This window comes from Chelonia mydas, chromosome 22, assembly GCF_015237465.2.
Source record: "Chelonia mydas isolate rCheMyd1 chromosome 22, rCheMyd1.pri.v2, whole genome shotgun sequence".
In the NCBI taxonomy this organism is placed as follows: domain Eukaryota; kingdom Metazoa; phylum Chordata; order Testudines; family Cheloniidae; genus Chelonia; species Chelonia mydas.
Genome location: NC_051262.2, coordinates 13,953,161 through 13,968,966, shown reverse-complemented (window position 1 = coordinate 13,968,966; position 15,806 = coordinate 13,953,161). Strand labels below are relative to the sequence as shown.

Below are 15,806 nucleotides of genomic sequence, written 5' to 3'. Positions count from 1 at the left end.
ACAGAATCCAGTAGCTGCTGGGCTGGGAAGAAACCGAACCCTTGTTTACATAGAGAGTTCTCCCACAGGGAGTCCATTCACCACTCTGAGTATACTGAGTGTTTCTTCTTCCCACGTTTTCTAAATTTGGGTGTTCCCCTTTGAAATCTGAGAGTTTCCCTTTAAGTTTCCCTCTCACAAGGTGTAATCATTTCAGTTATAATTAATACCTAGCTCCTATATATCTGTTTTCATCAGTAGATCGCAAAGCGCTTTACAAAGAAAGTAAGTTGTTATCCCCATTTTACCTGTGGAGAAACTGAGGCACATTGCAATGTGTTACCTGAATGTTAACTAACAGGCTTCAGCTATATCCACAGTTCAGAGCAGTAGGACATAAACAACACAGCTTAAGTCTTGTTCTTGTACTGAGATTGGAAGCTGTTTGAAGCAGGGATTGTGTTTTTGTTCTGTCTCTGTACAGCGTCTAGCACAATGAGATCCTGGTCTTATGACTAGGGCTCCTAGGAGCTACAGTAATACAAATAATATTGTTTACATTTAATTCCCCTCCATGTTATAGGCTTTTCTCTTATGTACATAGCTCTCAAATGTCCTGGATTTCCAAGGCGGGCACTCATTATAGTCTCAAAGTTACCTACATTCTGCACACATTTGGTGTCCCTTTCACTTGGGTTATTCAAAATTATAGACATCAGAAATAAAGAATCATAAAACAGAGGTCATGGAAAGGGTTATTGACTCTGGAGGAACAAATCCCACAGCGATTGCAAATTTGCTGTATGGATAATTATTGTGCACTCATCCTTTTGGGTCTTTGTCACATTCTGTGTCCTGTGTTTGGGCTTTGGCAGCAGGCTGAGAATTATACTCACCTGAGACTTTGAAGGTGGTGATGTGGGTGGGTGGGGACTGAAGTTGAATTTCTGATGATCTCTCTCATTTAAAAAAGAAAAAACACTACAATACATTAAGTTGTACAAGCTGCAGAGGTGTCAGGTTTTCCTTGCTGCTTTTCCGTTGTCTGATTAATTTCAACACAGACCCTTTTTAAGTGGCTCTGATTGCAGGAAATTGCCGCCGCCTGTGACACATGTCACAACAGTGCATTGATTAAAGCCCCCGCATGTCATTTACTGATTGACTGTGCTAATCATACCAAGAAGGTGGCAAACGTGCAGAGAGGAGCTGGCATTCCCCACTGTTCAGGATTTTAAGCATCTTGAATTAAGAGTACAAACGAATGAGAAGTCGGACTGGAATTTTAGTCAGTTTGCATCCTTCGAAGCTTGCAACCAGCCATGTGTCATGGCAGTAGGAGGGGTTGAACTGTTTACTGAACAAATGTTTGTGTCCTATTCTTTAAGCTAAACTGTAGGAAAAACAAATTGACACAGGGAAACTTTAGAGACTGAAGGTGTATGTAACTAGCAGGTAGATGAATTTTACAGCAGGTGTCCCGGGTGGATAAAGTGTGAATGCAAGCTCTTTTCTCTTGTTTGTTTGTAAGAAGTTTTATAGCTCCGGCAGCCTGTGAGACAGCATCGCTCCAGACAGTAACAGTATCTTAACATCCAGGGCTTCTGTAGCTGCCTCTCGCTTGAGAAGCTTCTCTGCTGCAGTGGGTGCTGGTTTGGAGAAGCAGAATCTCTTGACGTTGTCAGTTCTAGATGCCACTTTCTCATCGCATAGGCTTTCAGAGTGGGATGATGGCTGTCCTGTATCGTTGCAGCAGTGCTGTGCCTTTGCATTTTGAGAGGCGCCCATTCTTTTGGTTCTGATAGTTAGAATGTCCCATGGATTCATGAACAGCAGGCAGTGGGTATAACATTGAGGATTAAGCGTTATTAAGAGGAAAGGAAGAGACAATATGTTGTGTGTATGTTTTTGGTTAATCCCCAAAGGCAAAAACAATGAAGTTACTTGCATGGAGATAGCGATGTAATACTTGGCACTCTAGCACCTTCAAATCACTATTGACTAATCCTCCTGGCATCGTATCCCCATTTTATAGCCATGGAAAGAAAGGTGGAAGTGACTTAGAAAGTCACACAGTAAATCAGTGGCAAAGCCAGGATGAGAACCCAGGAGCTGCTCAAATCGGATTCATGCTCATTCCCTAGACCACACTGCTGCTCCTACTGTAAGATGCTCCTCACCCCATTCTTTGGTTTCAGCTCCATGGGGTATAGAGAGAATCAACGTCTGAAGCTGCTGATCACTAATCATGGTTGGGCAGAGAGAGAATGGGGCTGCCATAACATCCAGTCCTTTTAGGCTCTCATGCTAATTATCTTTTGTTTCTCTCCCCTGCTCCCCCACAGGTACCGAGCCCTGGTCCTTCTATTTTATTAATGGTTTCCTGAACTTCAACGTGGCTTTTGCCTTGGCCCTGCTCGCCCTGCCGCTGACCTCCCTCATGGAGTGTCTGCTACAGAAATTTCACGGTGAGTGCGGCAGTCTTTGAGAGCTGAGCTCCGACAGCCCATGTCTCCCAGATCCTTGAAAATAGAAGAGAGCTTATTTGCTGTATATGCAGCTTTTCTTTCTTGGAAGCAAAATCAGGGTCAGGGAACGCCTTACACAGCCTGGTTCCAGGAGCTCATTATTTGCACTGCGCTGTTTACCCTACAATGAGTGCAGGCTGGGGACAGAGGGAGCAAATTACACCTGATTACCAGTAGCATCCGGCCAGGGATGGAACACTGTTGTGACTCTTTAAGGACGATCCTTTCATTCCCCGTGCCTCCCTGTTCTCTGAAGAGTATTGTGCTGTCAAGGCTGAAGTACGCCGAGTAAGTATGACAAATTGTACAGCCGCACGCTCTTCAGCCACAGATGCAAATGCTATAGAAATAACCCTGACAGAAATTTAGGGGAAAAAAAAATACTCGTAGTTATCTCCATCTTATCTTCGATTGGAAGTGTCAGCCCTCAGTTCTCTACACTTTTCTACTGTTGTTTTAAATGCGACTGCCAAGACATTTCAGAAGAGAGCTTTGAGAGAACAGAGTTGGGGGTTTTTTTGGATCTAGTTTGGATTTTTCGGGTTATTTCTTCATAAACCATTCTAACCCCTACGAGCCGCCCATTTCCCTTGATGCTGCCCATATAGAGCATGATCTTGCAAGAAGTTGAGTAGTGAGCACTTGTGTGAATTGTTGAAGGCACTCTGCACCTTGCAGGATTGAGCCCACGTAGGGCAGATTTGTGAAAGGCTTCTTCCTAAATTAGGAAGTCTCTTGCACTTTAATGTACCATTCACAGCTGTGCCACTGAAATGATAGTTAGTTTTTTCCTTGAAATAATTGAATATTTACCTTCATAAGGGAACAAATGAGGTTTAAATTCTCAGTCCTATTACGTATCTCTGCTCTAAGGGCTAGTAGCAGTGGACATACAGTTTTATTGTAGCCCAAAATATGGCATGTCAAGTGTTGGGGTGCTGCTGCTACAAAATTATACAATTAAATCCCATTTTGGTAGATTTTAGCTTCATAGATGTTCAGGCCAGAAGGGACCATTATGATAGTCTAGTCGGACGTCTGACTTTCAAAGTGATCACTTAGTCCTTCATGAATTACACTGTGAAAAAGCAAAACATTGTCCAGTTCATATTGGGTTTCTCTTAATTCAAAGGATGTCAGTTTAACTCATGCAGTTTGGCAGGATGCTCTTCTAAAATACCAGGGTGGCGGGGGAGTGGAAGAAGAAAAAACCCAGTGGTTGCATCTTCTCCTGGCTGCTGCTAACACATTTTCCCCAAGGATGGACACATGCTGAATTTTAGGGGCAGATAGCAGCATCATGATCAGCATCTCCTGTTAAGATTCTGATTATGTATGAAGAAAAGGAGTACTTGTGGCACCTTAGAGACTTAACAAGTTTATTTGAGCATAAGCTTTTGTGAGCTACAGCTCACTTCATCGGATGCATACAGTGGAAAATACAGTGGGGAGATTTTATATACACAGAGAACATGAAACAATGGGTGTTACTATACACACTGTAACAAGAGTGATAAGGTAAGGTGAGCTATTACCAGCAAGGGGGAGGAGAGGACCTTTTGTAGTGATAATCAAGGTGGGCCATTTCCAGCAGTTGACAAGAATGTGTGAGGAACAGTAGGGGTGGGGAAATAAACATGGGGAAATAGATTTACTTTGTGTAATGACACATCCACTCCCAGTCTTTATTCAAGCCTAAGTTAATTGTATCCAGTTTGCAAATTAATTCCAATTCAGCAGTCTCTCATTGGAGTCTGTTTTTGAAGTTTTTTTGTTGAAGAATTGCAACTTTTAGGTCTGTAATCGAGTGACCAAAGAAATTGAAGTGTTCTCCGACTGGTTTTTGAATGTTATAATTCTTGACGTCTGATTTGTGTCCATTTATTCTTTTACATAGAGACTGTCCAGTTTGACCCATGTACGTGGCAGAGGGGCATTGCTGGCACATGATGGCATGTATCACATTGGTAGATGTGCAGGTGAACGAGCCTCTGATAGTGTGGCTGATGTGATTAGGCCCTATGATGGTGTCCCCTGAATAGATACGTGGACACATTTGGCAACGGGCTTTGTTGCAAGGATAGGTTCCTGGGTTAGTGTTTTTGTTGTGTGGTGTGTGGTTGCTGGTGAGTATTTGCTTCAGACTGGGGGGCCGTCTGTAAGCAAGGACTGGCCTTTCTCCCAGGATCTGTGAGAGTGATGGGTCGTCCTTCAGGATAGGTTGTAGATCCTTGATGATGCGTTGGAGAGGTTTTAATTGGGGGCTGAAGGTGATGGCTAGTGGTGTTCCGTTATTTTCTTTGTTGGGCCTGTCCTGTAGTAGGTAACTTCTGGGTACTCTTCTGGCTCTGTCAATCTGTTTCTTCACTTCAGCAGGTGGGTATTGTAGTTGTAAGAACGCTTGATAGAGATCTTGTAGGTGTTTGTCTCTGTCTGAGGGGTTGGAGCAAATGCGGTTGTATCGTAGAGCTTATGTTCAAATAAATTTGTTAGTGTCTAAGGTGCCACAAGTACTCCTTTTCTTTTTGCGGATACAGACTAACACGGCTGCTACTCTGAAACCTGTGATTATGTATGGAATTCTGTTAAGAAACGGCATTTTAATATATCTTCCTGAAAGCGTACACTAGAGGGTGCTGCTTGTGTCTGTTCCTTGAATGTGGCTGACATACTGTCAGAAACCAGTAAAAGCTCAGTTAGAAATCCTATAAATGCAGGTTTCCTGCTGCTTACCTAACACTTGTGTACCTAACAGCAGGAGCCATTCTTCTGGGTGCTTTCTTCTTATTGTTTGTGAAATGCCTCTATGCTTATTTGTTTAACACTGCAGCTTTTGGAAGGGTAGGGGGACAGGATTTAAAGTTGCATTGAGCAACCTTGTCAGACAGACTAAAATTCAGGGTAATTATTGTTATTTTTGAATGAATTTCTTCCTGCTTTACACAAAAAAAAAGTTACTTGAGAGATCTTACATGCGTTGTTTTTTGTAATGAAGCAACAAGGGTTTTGGAAATGCCAGTACCTAAACAACCACTTCAGTTATTAGGAATATAAGCTTCAGTGGACTCTATCTCCGATCCCTGGATGCGCTAGTATAGTACAACGAAGCAAATAGCAGGAATTTTTGATTTCCTGCTCAGAAGCTTCAGGTCATGATGGATTTAGTCTCTTCTTCCTGGGATTGGTTATAGGCTCATTATCCAGATCCTGCTTCTCCTTCTTTTGGGTTCTGGTTTCCCTGCATTCTGGGACCTTTGGGGCATCTGAAGCCTACAGAAATCCACTAAGCAAGCTTTCACTCCTGACTGATTTTTTGCTGTTTTGGCTGTGATATGGAGAGTGGAAGTGCTGCTTGGGATTGAATAGTGAAACATTCCATTTGAGAGAGAGAGAGAATGAAAACTAAGGGAAAGCCTTTGTCTTCATTTTACTAGTCTCATGAGCCTTGATTGACTGTTTTATGCTTCTTTCAGTCCAGAATCTGGGTCGCCCATATTGGCTTACGCTGGCTCCTATGTACATCTGGATCCTGATTTTCTTCAGTCAACCCCACAAAGAGGAGAGGTTTCTGTTTCCCATATATCCTCTTATCTGTCTCTGTGGAGCTGTGGCTCTCTCTGCCCTACAGGTGGGTTTCAGTGGGAAGTACTGTGTGTTATAACCTGGTACCTAAAGGGGGTTTAATTACCAGTTTACTTCTATATCATTGCTCCCGAAGGCTTGGGAACATCTGCAGAACATCTGCTGCTGCAACATAATCTGCAGTAATCTGCATAGTTCTGCAGTGCACATAGTGTAACTCCAAGAGCATGATGTGCAGTCAGCTGTTTCTGATTGTTAGCTAGTGGGGTTTGAGTTTTCGGAATGTGGCACATAGATTGATCATAAGGCCCTAGGATTGAAAAAACACAACCATTCTAAAGTTAAAATGTGTACGTGTTTGCTGCTTTTACAGAGTAGTTTGCTAAACATAATCCTCCAGTTCTGGTTGATGGAGAACTTGTGCAGAATCATTCGATCCCCATCAAGCAGTGATGCAGGAGCAAACTTGGGGAGATTTCCTTCCCCAAATGGCATAAATGTATGAATAGAATGTGCTAATGATGTAAAAATCTTGGATTAGCCTGAACAGTAGGCTAAGGATGTTGAGTGTTACCACCAAATATTAATATGCATGACATTTCTTGGGTGTTCTGCTTTAGCACTGAAACAGCTCAACTGCCCTTCATTAGAAATTCTCTCACATGGTGTGAGAACAACCTTGGCCCAATCTGGAATAGTCACTGGCCCAAATGTTCTGAAAGATTCATTATTTGATGCAATCTCAGACAAGCATCCAATGTGATTGCATTATAAAGCCATGAAATTTGACCTTTGTGGCTGGGCTATTCAGAAGTCCTTGTTGAACTCCAAGATTTTCACCATTCCCTTATTTAAAAGGGAAGTGGTATTGTTTAGGCAGTAGGAAACTGCTATTTTTAAAGAGCTAAATAAGTGTTTTTAATAAAATGTAGATTAAAACACTTTGTAGAGCAAAGTGTTCCAGATCAGTAGAAGCTTTCACAGAGCTGAAATTATTCATTTCTTACCCATGAAAAATACATATGAATGAACATAAGAACAGCCATACTGGGTCAGACCAAAGGTCCATCTAGCCCAGTATCCTGTCTTCCGACAGTGGCCAATGCCGGGTGCCCCAGAGAGAATGAACAGAACAGGTAATCATCAAGTGAACCATCCTCCATCGCCCGTTCCCAGCTTCTGGCAAACAGAGGCTAGGGACACCATCCCTGCCCATCCTGGCTAATGGCCATTGATGGACCTATCCTCCATGAATTTACCTAGTTATTTTTTGCAGTCATTCGTCTCTATAGTAGACTCTTCCAGCTGCTCCCCTTGGCTCTGCCATTACCTCCTATCCTGGGTATACAGTACCTCTTGCTGTTTCAGTCCCAGGCCCCACTCCCAGTACTGCCAACACCCTTGAAACCAGGTCTCCAGCACCTTCAGCTATTGCGGTGCTGGCCTCTTACCCAGCGCTGCCGATTCCCTGTAACCCCGACCTGCAGTATCCCTTGCTATTGCAGTCCCTGGCCCCTTATCCAGCCCTGCCAATGTCCCACAATCCTGACCTGCAGCACTCCCCGCTATTGCCATTCTTCCCACACGCGAGCTCTGCTAATGTGCAATTCTTGAGCTGCCTGCTCCCAGGATCAAGCCATGTAATACTAGCAGTTCTTTAGCAGTTCTCAGCCAGGGCTATGTGCCATAAGAAGGCCCCTGAGAACGCAGTGGTTTGGGACACCTGCCAAACATGGCTGCCGGATACTCTGGTGTGTATCTCTGTTCTGCATATTTTAACACCACTTGATTTACTTCCAGTATGTAGGAGCCATCTGAGAATTTAAACTGCTTCCCTGCTAACCATACAAGCTTGACCATGAAATAACAATCCCACGGCTGCTATGAGACGAAAGCAAATGATGCAAGAGGAATAGAGACCGTTTTAGGACAGGAAGTGAATAATCCCTCCTGTGGGGGAGGGGCAGAACCTGAGTGTGTTACACACTGTTTCTTTTGGGCCTGCCCCAAAAAACCTGTCAGGTCATCTATAGAAGAGCAGAAAAGCCCTTAGAGGGATTAAAAAAGAAAAGAAAAAAAGCAGGCAGGACTGTATTTAAACAGTGCTGCAAATGCGCTGGTCCCACACATCCCTGCACCTTATTTCAGGCTATGGCTTGGTGTTCAGGTGGGTGCCCAAGTATTGTGTGACAGCAACCTGGAAATGGAACTTCTTTAAAGAGGGAGCCCGTCCAGATGGAGAAAGGAGAGACCCCGGGTCTAGGAGAAGGCCTGGCGAGAGGCATCCACAGAGAGCAGTCATAGAAATCTCAGCCGGGACAGGTTTTGGGGAATTGCCAGGCAGGAGGCCTGCTTTGGAGAGGGCTGTGATGCCCAGTGAGGAAGAACTCCTGGGAAAGAGGGTTGAAAAGTGTTTGTGATGAGTTCAGTTGAACAGTTCTTTAAATAAACCAAATTCCCAAGAAGGGGATGTGATTGAACCAAGTGAACCTCTACGCATTTTTTTTGAGGAGCCAAGTTGGGGAAACTGAGGCCGCAGACACATGCACTGACCGTGGAAGCTGTGTCTGTTACAGAGGATTTTTTAGAAAATGGGCTTCTAAAATAATTAGTTTCCAAAGAATTCAAGTTGAGTGTCCCTTTAACTTCACCACATATTGCATTCTGTTTGGAACCTCTTGCTCTCCCCATTGCAGGTGGCGCTCTCCCCAGGGGTATTGGGCTGGATCTCTGTTCAGCGGCATCATAGGTTTAATGCCGTTAATATCTTTTTGTCCCTTCAGAAATGTTACCACTTCGCATTCCAGCGTTACCGCCTGGAGCACTACACAGTCTCCTCCAACTGGCTGGCTCTGGGGACAGTTTTTCTCTTTGGGCTCTTGTCGCTCTCGCGCTCTGTGGCTTTATTCAAAGGTTGGTGTTTTGGGATGGTCCTGTTCTTGAACCCAGACAGTTGCAAGACAGTCCAGAGGGGACTTCCCGTTGAGAGACAAACCCTGATTCTGCAAAGACTTAGGGCTTGTTCTGCGCGTAAAAGTTGTCCTACTTTAACCATACAATACAGTAATAGGTGCAAAAACCCTCCACCTCAGGGGATAAGATGTACCAGTATAAGGCACCTTTATTCCAGAGTAACTGTTTCCTCACTAGGGCTTGTACGGGTAAAAAAGAATGACACCCTAACCAACATAGTTATATCAGTATCATATCTGTGTGTAGACCAGTGCTTACACACGTACTTATCCATACACGTGTGGGGCCATACTCAGCAGAGCACTTCAGCATGTAAAGCTTGTACTTAAGTATGTGATTAAATGCTTTCCTGAATGGAGATGGATTTAAGCATGTGCTTAATGTTAAGTATGCGTGTATGTGCTCTCTGGCATGGGGCCAGGAGTGGTCCCATTAACTTCAATGGAGCTTCTCACCTAAATAAAGTAAAGCCTGGGCATATATATTTGCAGGATTGAAGCCAATATACAGTAGTGACAGGAGAGTGGTAATAAAAGTGCCGTGTTATAGCAAGGTACTGAAATGGGATTTGGATCCTAACTACATTTAAGTGTAGATTATTTTATTTATTTATGAAGCTATCCATTAAGAAGGCCCTGAAAGCACTTGAGGTTTTGTATGAATATTTATCTATAGTGTTATTTTTATATTTATTTATTTTACTACATGCCCATCCTTTGCTCTGGGTGGACATGCAATATTTCAGTTACAGTCATCCAGCAATCACTCTGTGTTCATTAAGCCAAGGTTAGCAAACCTTGGCTTGTGATTGATATGAACTTTTATTACTTCAGCAAAGCCCTTGTGGAATCTCCCTTTTTATGTTCTTAGCTAAGTTAAACTCCTTGAACAGTGGAAACGTGTGGCATGGGGAAAGGCCTAAAATAAAATCAGCGTGTTATTAAATAACAAGGGGCATGATTTTGGCAGCTTTTTGTGGACAATGTGGTAGATGTTGAAGCGGGCCTTGCTGTAATATCGCAAGTGGGTTGGCGTTAGTCTTAATGGCACATGATGCCATTGGGATGCGTGCTCTCTAGATACCAGAGATAGGTAGCTGGGCATGTACTCCAAACGTTCACCGCATTTTGATGGGAGGCTTAAATATAAACAAGTCAAGCTGTGAGAATACCACCTGCCTTTTCACTCTTTGTTTCCAATCTTCCCCCTCTTTAGGGTACCATGGGCCTCTCGACCTTTATCCAGAATTTCATAGGATTGCCACTGATCCGACTATTCACACAGTGCCAGAAGGGAGGCCGGTTAATGTCTGTGTGGGGAAGGAGTGGTACCGATTTCCAAGCAGCTTTCTCCTGCCAGATAAGTAAGTTGCTCATCATAAAGGACCCGATTCAGCAAGATACATAAGCAGCTGCCCGGCTTGAAACTTGTGCCACTGATGTCAACTTGTGTGACTGAAGTTAAGCCCCTTGCTGAACTGGGGCCAAAGTGAGAGCAAGATGTGCATATCATGGCGATTAATTTCAGAAACAAAGCCTGCCCTTCCAAGTGACGCTACATGACAGGCAGATTTATCAGCCCTACCCGACTGGTGGCTCCTCTCCCCAGGTCTTTTAGCTACTAAGTCCCTTCTGTGCAAATTCTCTATCTTGGTTTGTTTGTCCATGTCTGCTTGGCTGCGTTTAGGGGCAAGGCTGTTGGTGACTCGCCTGTTGTGTTCAAGGTTCCCGAGAAACATAGGAACTCAGGTTAGACTGCAGACTGCATTCCTTTAAACTTTATGGAGACCCACCGGCAACAATTATCATACTGAAATAACATTTCAAGGCCACAGGGTACATATACAATCTTAATTTGTTATCCAAAGCATCAAATGTAGTTAATGCACAAGTTCAGGGCGGCATAGAAATATCATAAAATCATTAGTTTTAAGAATATGCTTCTCAGGATGCAGTTTGTAGGATAGTTTTGACAAGAATTCATCTCACAAGCTGTCCATAATGCCAAGCCCTCAGACTTGTGTCGCATGTACCAGCGATCTTGGAAAGAGTGACTCACCTGTTTGCTTTTCAGATTTTCAAAATACTCTAAATTAATTAATTCTCTGAGCCATGTGCACGGATGGTAACAATTCAGATTCTTACAGGGGTCTTGTCAAGATTGTTTTCATCATTCTGAAATGATGTACTTTCACTTACTGTAGTTCACAGCCATTCTGTTTGAAGCTGAATTATGTTTTTTTTTTAAAGTGATCTTCCAGCCCCCAGGCACACGGGTTTGTTATTGTAGGATTGCTTATGAGCAATGGGCAGCTGTTGCTCTCTTAAGAAGCAAGGCCTTTGCTTTGGAAAAATCTTTGGACATCTGTAAAGGGAGGAGGGGATTTTCTCCTATTATGATGGGTCTCTGAGTAAGAAATGGGCAGGATTATATATGCTACTTAAAAGGAGGTCAGGAAGATCCAGTTAAATTCATTTCCTGACACTGGCAGTTGGCTTTCTGCATCCACCTTAGGGGTATATCTTTAAAACAGCATAGGGTGTTAGCCACCAGAACCCTGTATACTGCTTTGGGATTGTGTCCCAAAAATCCCAGCTACTCTTTCCAAGCAATTTTAGCTAATGGCCCTTAATTTTAGGTGGAAAGGGTTAAAAAACCACAACAACAACAATCCAGCCCTCCCTCCCTCCCTCCACGCAACCTGTAGAAATGCAAGATAGTACAGTCTGTTTACAAAGATGGTGTTCACGGGCAAACGTCCCACTGCTTTGCTGGGCTTGCAGACAGCAGTTGGTGGTTCCCCAGTGAAGCAGTTGTAGTAGATGAGTACTAGGATTAGTCCTTGAAGGCCTGAAATACAAGCTATTCGGGCACAAGTGGCTGCAGAATCCTGCATTCCTTAAAACCATTGGAGTGTTTATTTAGGAGCAAGCTGAACAAAGCTGTTCCTTTCACCAGCTGAAGTGCCTTGCTCCTGGCTGGCCTGGGTTCTGGTCTAGCAGATGTGGCCAAAATTATTTGATTTGCAAATATTAAACAAAGTTCAAAAGTTAAATGTGGATGGAAAAGGCCTGATGCCAATTTCAGTCCATTGTTTCTGAATGTAGTTTAGCTCCCTGACTGTAAGCCTCCAGACTCCTTGAGTGGTCACCGCAATCAAAATGCATGTCCCCGACATACTGTTCTGGCCCATGCCCGCCATGTTGGTAACTGGTTTTATCATTAAGGAAGCTTGCCAGGATTAATGGAGAAGAGAAGGCTGGACATAGGACGTGGGTGGGCTTGTGTTCCCCTTTGTGCCTTGTGTATCTTTCGCGAGCTACAGTAATATATGGGGGTTTCTCTTGTGTTTCCACTGATGGCTGAGCTATGGTTCACTTGTTTGTTAAGTCTGAGTGCATCTTGTAAGTGAAATTTACAAGAATGAGGGTATATTCTCTTTGTTTTCCCATTGACCTCAGTGGTTCTTACCCATGTGCTTAAGTCCTTTTGCGAACGGGGTCATCTTGTCTAGGTGCAACTGAATTTGGTGGGTTGGGGGCTGCCTCTGTGCATACGTCTAACCCTTGCTGCTTTTCTAGCAGGACTGTTTACTCTTTATACTGGAAAGCCTCTAGTTATGTTTTGTTTTCTCGTTACAAAATTCTGGTGGCTTCCACAGTTTCATTTCAGGTTTTCCCCTCTCTGTGTTTCCTGCAGTTGGCAGCTCCAGTTCATCCCATCAGAGTTCAGGGGCCAGTTACCGAAACCATTTGCCAAGGGACCAGTGGCCACACGGATTATTCCTGCAGACATGAATGACCAAAACAGGGAAGAGCCAACCAGATACGTAAGGGCTACCCACTTGTCTTCTTTTTCTTCCATCATCGTTAGTAGTAGTACTGTAGTTGCCCAGGAATCCTCATCATGGGCCAGGACCCCATTGTGCTGGGGCTGTATAAACCCCAAAACTGTTTGCAGTGGCATTTGGCTGTGTCCCAAAACAAAATCTGTTTGTTTAGATGTCTGTATTTTACTTGTAAATCATCTCTGTATTTGTCACTGAGCAGTGAGTGGGTGACATTTTCCTTTGCACTTTGGGACCTTTCTTTTACAACTAAGTAAATAAAATTGCCCAAGAGAAGAAACAGAAGAAATAAGAGTTTAGTCCAGAGCTTCACCTGAAACAATTGGGACCCTTGCACCGTTGATTTCAAAAGGAATCTGTTAAGATACACCATACTGATGTAGGTTATTAGTTCCTTTTCCAGGTTGTCTCATGTTACATAACCAAAAATACCACTTGCCCCCTGACCTGTTGTAGAATTCTTTAGCAGATTAAGTCAAAGTACAGAAGCAATTTTCTGAGGACCCAGCCTGTTCCCCTTTTTTTTCCCCTCAAGGCTTCTTTAGAGGCACAGCTTAGAGTGTTTAAGTGACGTAGATAAAGGTACTAGCTGTCTCTGTCTTAGGGTTCCATAGTATCTGAGCGATAATCTGCATGTTTTGTTTGCAGTTATGTTTTGCTTCAAGCTGGAGATTTTAGTTGGTTGTGTGTTTGAAAGCAGCTGGCAGTAGTGACCATATATATTGGTGCCGTTGGGAGGCTGCTCAGCTGACCTTTTTATCTCCTTTGGGTTGAACTGTTGTCTAGAAAGGAGTACCAAGCTAAATATGTTTTTTATTCTTTTTTTCTGAGATCACTATAATTCTGAGCCTAGATAAATACAGTTATGTCTCACCTGACCATTATGAGTGGGAATGCCTGGAATATTGCATTAGAAATGTTGGCCCATCCATCTGTCCCTCCTATCTGTCCCTCATTACCGAAGTATGTGAGTACCTCATGATTGTTAATGTATTTATCCTCACAACACCCCTGCGAGGTAGGGAAATGCTACTTGCCTTATTTTACAAACAAGGAGCTGAGGCACAGAGAGGCTAAATGACTTGTTCAAAGTCTGTGGCAGTGTCAGGCATTGAACCTGGGTTGCAGGTGACTGCTCTAACCATGGAGCCATCCCTCCTCTTGTCAAAAGGGGTGAATGAGATGAACTGCCAAGAAGCAGATGATGCCTTTCCTCCTCCATTCTCAGCACTCTGAAGGGTGCCCTCTGTGCTGTCCATGACTCTGTGGGAAGCACTCAGATTAGCAGACTGGATGTAAACCACATACCGCCGTTGAAGTCAATGACACCTGCTCATTTACACCAGCTGAGGATCTTGGCTCACTGTGGCAGTATGACAGAGTCTGCAGATTTGATCTCCAGAGTAGGGTTGAATCTGATACGACAACATTAGAGGAAATTGTACAGGTAACAAAGCGAGAATCAATCTGCAGGATTCAGGCTCTGTTGTTTTAAGATCTATTACATGGTTATTGGAAATGGGAAGGAGGCGGATTCCCACCTGAGAGGAGCTGTCTACTGCAATGCATTTAATTTACAAAATCTTTAACTCTGGCATATTTTTAGCGCAGACAGCTGGCTGGTGCACAGCCTGTGACTAATGAAACAAAACACATTTTTGTTTCATGGTTGTCTCTTCATGTCACCCTACAATTTTGTTATTTCTGATGCAAGGAAGAAGGACTGGGATATGTTTATTCAATGCAGCCACTTTGAGAAATACAGAAATTAGCTACTTGATGTAAATTTTAAGTGGGATTTTAAAAGTAACCTTTGATTCTGAGCGGCTAATAATACCAGGAGAACTGAGATGTCTCTAGAACTAAATGAGCTTCCAGTAGCAGTGGCATGCCTGGATTCCAAAGACAGACAGACAGTCAGCAAGCATTGGAAAGAGCAGCCAGAATTGTGCATGGCAAGTAATCTAAGAGATATGAGCCTATTGATATAGGAGAGAGCGTATATCTCATGAAGAGCTTATCCCCGCTACGGACAAGACAAAGTTGAGTAGCACTTACTCATGCAAGTTGTCCTGTTGGATCCTAAATGCATTTCTCTCTGAAACTGTGTTAAGGTGGCGCTGATTGGTACCATCTGTTACAGGGAGGTGTTGGCAGGTACCATAGACCAGACCGAAAAGCTGAACTTTTGTTTGAAGTTCCTAACCTTGGAGAAGACTTCTTTATATTTTGTTTTTACTTTCCCTACCCAGTGCCTAGCCATCTTTTGAAAATGGTCAAGGACCCAAAGGCTAAGCTAGCCTCATGTTAGAGTTGTTGACTTGAGCTTTTCGGATAGGGTTTTCTGGGTTCTGCAGGACGCATTTTAACTCAGCTCTGCTTATGGTAGAGCAAGCAAGCTCCTGTATTGCACTGTGTGGTTAGACCATCATCCGCTCTGTTCCATCCATTAGCCAGCAAGGGCCGTGCAGTTGGAGCATTATTACAAAAGGGTCGTGTGTTCCACCTGTTTAGCATGCTTTGTCTCCTGCTGCTACTCAGGAAGTGGTCAAACCCAGTTCTTTTGCATCACTTTACAGAGCAGCTGCACCAGATTAAAAAAGACGGGGGGGGGGGGGGGGGGGGAGGGAAGGGAGGGGGAGGGTGGTTGTACATTTAAAATTGCCCCTGGCTCTATTCACTGAGAGTGAAATTCTTCCCTGTGGAAAGGGCCTGTTTAAGGCCTATGCACCACTTAAGTTCCATTTAAGCCCCCAGAATAGGGTGCATAGGCCCTGTGGTGTCTCTCTGCCCACAGGTGAATTTCACACTTCGTTTCAGCTTAACCTATAAGAATAAGGTAAAAGCTACTCGGGATTGTAGAGGGGAAATATATTGTGTGTCAGAGAAATCTTTTG

The 15,806-nt window shown here is 43.6% G+C and overlaps 1 protein-coding gene across 11 annotated transcripts in view; it reads left to right on the top strand.

Moving 5' to 3' along the window:
- ALG9 (ALG9 alpha-1,2-mannosyltransferase) overlaps window positions 1–15,806 on the top strand; it is a 122,799-nt gene that overhangs the window by 24,169 nt on the left and 82,824 nt on the right. For 9 of the 11 annotated variants that reach the window (XR_006287021.1, XM_043534059.1, XM_043534062.1 and 6 more), the window contains 5 exons: window positions 2,325–2,447; window positions 5,981–6,135; window positions 8,873–9,002; window positions 10,278–10,425; window positions 12,762–12,891. Coding sequence is in view for 10 of the 11 variants with exons in the window: in XM_043534059.1 (XP_043389994.1) it covers window positions 2,325–2,447; window positions 5,981–6,135; window positions 8,873–9,002; window positions 10,278–10,425; window positions 12,762–12,891 (686 nt within the window). In the remaining variant the exon portion in view is untranslated. The remainder of the gene's footprint in view (window positions 1–2,324; window positions 2,448–5,980; window positions 6,136–8,872; window positions 9,003–10,277; window positions 10,426–12,761; window positions 12,892–15,806) is intronic. The other 2 variants (XM_043534063.1, XM_037882123.2) reach the window with 1 other exon arrangement.